At 23.8% G+C, this 4,713-nt stretch overlaps 1 protein-coding gene across 1 annotated transcript; it reads left to right on the top strand.

The window, feature by feature from the left end:
* Positions 1 to 1,446: 1,446 nt before the first annotated feature.
* On the top strand, positions 1,447 to 4,388 carry LOAG_12764 (hypothetical protein; the record flags this gene model as incomplete). The annotated part of the gene is made up of 5 exons (XM_003148276.1): positions 1,447 to 1,469; positions 1,799 to 1,858; positions 2,596 to 2,697; positions 3,764 to 3,889; positions 4,331 to 4,388. 5 exons carry the CDS (start codon positions 1,447 to 1,449, stop codon positions 4,386 to 4,388), a joined length of 369 nt encoding a protein of 122 aa, XP_003148324.1.
* Between the last annotated feature and the right edge of the window lie 325 nt (positions 4,389 to 4,713).

Here is a 4,713-nt window from a genome sequence, read left to right as displayed (position 1 = left end):
CACTACTACTACTACTACTACTACTACTACTACTACTACTACTACTACTACTACTACTACTACTACTACTACTACTACTACTACTACTACTACTACTACTACTACTACTACTACTACTACTACTACTACTACTACTACTACTACTACTACTACTACTACTACTACTACTACTACTACTACTACTACTACTACTACTACTACTACTACTACTACTACTACTACTACTACTACTACTACTACTACTACTACTACTACTACTACTTTTTCTTGGCTATATAAGTTATAATATAAAATCAGTCGTCAATGATGACCTGAATTGACTTTGATAACAAAAAAGGTGAGAGATATTTTTTTTCTGCTTCAAATACCACACAAATATCATTAAATCTTTACAATATGTTTTAAATTTAATTTTTATAAATTATCGTAATTGTATTAATTCATATTTCTTCTTATCATTCTACATCTGAGAGTTTGAATTGATGTGTTAAATTAAAATCATTCAAATGTTTTATCAAATATTTAGCAATGAGTGAATAAGAAAAGGAATAAAGCCATCACTGATATCTAATTGATATCCACAATCACTTCTAAAATATCTAATGTTATCATCTTCCTACCTTGTAAAAGTGTATCTGTTGAAGCAGCTTTATTTTGTTATTTCTCACCCATTTTTCCCTTCTTCTTTTTCCAAAATTTTTTATTTTACTATTTTATTAATTTTATAATTTCAAGTCAAAAATTAATTCCTTTATGAATTTCAGATTTTACTCTAAAAAGAATAAGTTATCAATTGCTATTTCACTCCGCTATCTTTTTATCATTTTTAATTCATCCTGTTAAGTAATCAATCTATTTCAGACTATAAATTATTTCTGATAATCCATTTTACATCTTTCATCAAATCATTGAGTAAAAAAATTAAAGAATGGAGACAATTAACTCATTAATTTTACTATAATAATCAAATAAAATTTATAAAGATAGGATCTATGATGCAATTCAAATCAATCGATTATCTGTTAGTAACAAATAATCATATTTAATTAAATTTTAATAAACATAAGAGTTCTTTTTCAATGTACTGTGGCATAACTCAAACTCAAAGTCAAAGTCTTCGATATCCTTTGTTTATCTCTATTAAACTTTTCTCTCATCTCAAATATGGTTCATGGCTCATAGATCACCTTAAATATGGTTCAAATATGGCTCATGGCTCATAGATCACCTTAAATATGGTTCAAATATGGCTCATGGTTCATTTTATTTCCTGATCTTAGTTCTCTTTTTCAGTCTTATCTGTCAATTTTTAAATTGTTAGCTAATTTTGGATTTAAAAATCGTAAAATTTTTTATATCATATACTCATTACGGACAAATAATTGGTCCTTTAGACTCCCATTTAAACCATTCATTTCTGTCCTATTATCCAGAATTTTTCTGGTGATGAAACGACCGTTAAGTCTGAGGTTCTCAATCTTTCTTTAGATGAGACAGTCTGAGAACTATTTCTATATCTAGAAGTGGAATGGAAGAGTTACTTGTTTATCCCGGTAAATTTGTGGATAGAAAAGAAATCATTTTTGGAATAATAAAAGTAAAGTTGTCATCATACTGTCAAATTTTATGGGCTTCTTTAAATAAAATTATAAATCTTTCAAAAGATTGCTTGCTTATTTAATTCAATAAATAGCCCAAAAATTGGAATATTGCAGTTATGAGTTTTAAAAAATCACAACATGGAAAATTCATTTTATTTTTTGAACTCTAAGTTAAATTGCAAAATGTTAAACTTTAGATACATTGATAAGGATAAAATTGATTATATCTTATCATCTAGGAAATGGAAGAGTTTTAAGTAAGACTTTTGGGAAAATTCGTAGACTAACATTTAGTATCTTCGAGATATTTCAGAACGGAGAATAATTCATTTCATCTAAATTAAAATATAATTATTTACCTGTGCATACCTCTCAAACTTTTTATCAAGAAAAAGTGTATATGAAGTAAAAATCTAGAGATTAAAATAAAAGATAAAATATAGTGATAAGATTTATTTTACTTTTCCAAATAGTATAAATTGCTAACATATAAGTATTACTACTGATGATGTTATTAATGCATGGTTTTTCAAATTAAAATGGCCAAATCTCAAATAATACGGCCAAGTTTCAAGTTGCACGGCTAAATTTCAAGTTGTTTGGCCAAGTTTCAAACAATTAAACAATGAATATAGCAAGAGGAAAGTCAAAATAAAGCATTAATAATTTTCTGAGTTTACATAAAAGGACATATATCTTTTTAAAGATATATTCAAGCTATGTTACTTTTTGTAATAAAGATTTGAACTTATTAATTTAAATTTAGAATGAATTTTTGCAAAAATATAAATAAGTAAAAATATAAATGAGAAACTTTTATCACATTTATTCTATCTTTTATTCCAAAAAATTGACGAAGTTATTTAGGAACATAACAAAAATTTATTCGAAGATTTGAAATTATTAATAGTAAATTAAATAATCATTTGAATTTTCCAATGATATGTTTAAGATAATTCATTAGAAAAAATAAAAAATATGTTAACATTTATAGAAGTTGTGAAGTTTGGGATATTTGCATAAGTGAAAAAGTTCAAGTAGGATATTATATTGTGGATTGGATCAATTTATTGTCAACAAAATTGATACTATTAATGTTATTAATGCGATTATAAACTATTAACCAGTACCTAAAAGAGGGGACATTTAATGAAAGGTGTTTAGAACAAAGCTTAGCCGCATACTTTGTGACATTTTTCTTTTTTTTTTTTTTTACCATTTCTTTTCTTATTTACGTCGGTAATAGTTTTTTTTTGTATTACAAAAAAAAAACAAAAAAAAAAGAAAAGAAAAACAGGTGTGCTTCATACTTTTGTTTGATTTATATAAAATAAATCATTCCATTGATTTTAGAGATATAAAGTAAAAGGATTGTTATTGGATAAGAGATAAAAATGAAGGGATTGAATATTTATTAATTCTAATTAATAAAATTAATAAACAATAATTTGACTAATTTAGCAATTAAACTTATCAAATTCATTATCATAATCAAAAAAAAAGAAAATGGTAAAAGGATTATTTCAAGAATTTTTTTTATCAGATTAAAAATTAACAAATTTTCATCAATATATTTTTTTTTTTTTTGAGATTACTGTATATTTGGAAAAATTTTTTGGGTGAAAAAGACATAAAGAACTTTGTAACGAATGATTAAATGAATGAAATAAACAATGACAATTGAGATATTACAGTAAAAAACAAAAAAGACAAAAAAAAAAAAGAAAAAGAATAGAAAATAAAATTGTCAGAAAGAATAGTTTGAAATGAAATTGAATTAAAATGGGAGAATTTTATCTGCAATGAAAATAATTTAATTATCAAATTAATAAAAAAATTTCAACAAAATACAAAATTTATTTTTACAATATTTTCAAAGTTTTCCATTCAGAAAAATTTTGTAAAATATTTCAAAGAATAAAATATTATTTACTGATAAGTGTAGGATGAATTTTGTCCGTTAGTGATTACCAAATTTTAAATTTTACGAAATTGATATGATGACCTTTCAATGATTTTACAATACATAAATGATTTAATTTATCATAAAGACGAATACGAGAGCAGAAATTGTTAGTGGGAGGAGGCTGATAAGAATGCGGTAACAGCAACGGAAAATCAGATGATGAGATGATGATCATATAAGGATACTGTAGGTTCAGGTCATTGAAGAATGGATTGGAAAATAGCGTATGTGATGTTGATGATATTCATGATGTTGATGTTGATGATGATAATAATAATGATAATAATAATAATAATAATAGCAGTGGACAAGTTCGCCGCGGGTGATAGATAGCTTGTTAGATGAATAACGCATATTTTGCCAACCTGAAGGGTTAAGTGATTTATTTGTCAATGATTGCGTACAAATTACAGGGGACAATGAGTTTCAAAGAGTTTTATGAATAATTATTAAAGTGATGAATTGTCCAGGTTAAGGTATGATAAGGAAAATATTTACTTATGTCATTTTAATAGAATGATATGATAACTAACAATGATAACACAAATCATTAATTAATACTCTCATATAAGTAATTATTCATATTTCCATACAAATAAATTACTCATAACAAAATCAAAATTACTTTTAACAAAATCTTATAAATGTAAAATTTTTCTTACTTACAAAGGAATAATTAAAAGTGAAATAATTAATTGACGTCACATTGTTAATTAAGATTATAATACTGTGTTTTTTTTTTTTGAATTGTTAAATATGATAGATTATATGATCCAATGTTAACATATACTGATAGCATTGATAAGATTGCTGCAAATTAAAAAAGTAAACAATTTTTTAATAATAAAGTATTTAATATTAAAAAATTCATGAAAATTATTATCATAATCCGATTATTTGTATTTCTTGTCTTATCACTAATATAACTGTCACTGTTATCATTATTCCAAATGTTTCATCACGTTTATTACTATCATTATTATCATTATTACTATCATTATTATTATTGTCATTATTATTATTAATATTATTTTATTATTATTGTTATTATTATTATTATTATTATTATTATTATTATTATTATTATTATTATTATTATTATTATTATTATTATCATTATTATTATTATTATTATTATTATTATTA

The sequence above is a fragment of the Loa loa genome (genome assembly GCF_000183805.2).
Source record: "Loa loa unplaced genomic scaffold supercont3.147, whole genome shotgun sequence".
NCBI lineage: Eukaryota > Metazoa > Nematoda > Chromadorea > Rhabditida > Onchocercidae > Loa > Loa loa.
The sequence above is the reverse complement of the archived record's forward strand: the minus strand, read 5'-3'. Positions and strand labels throughout refer to the sequence as shown.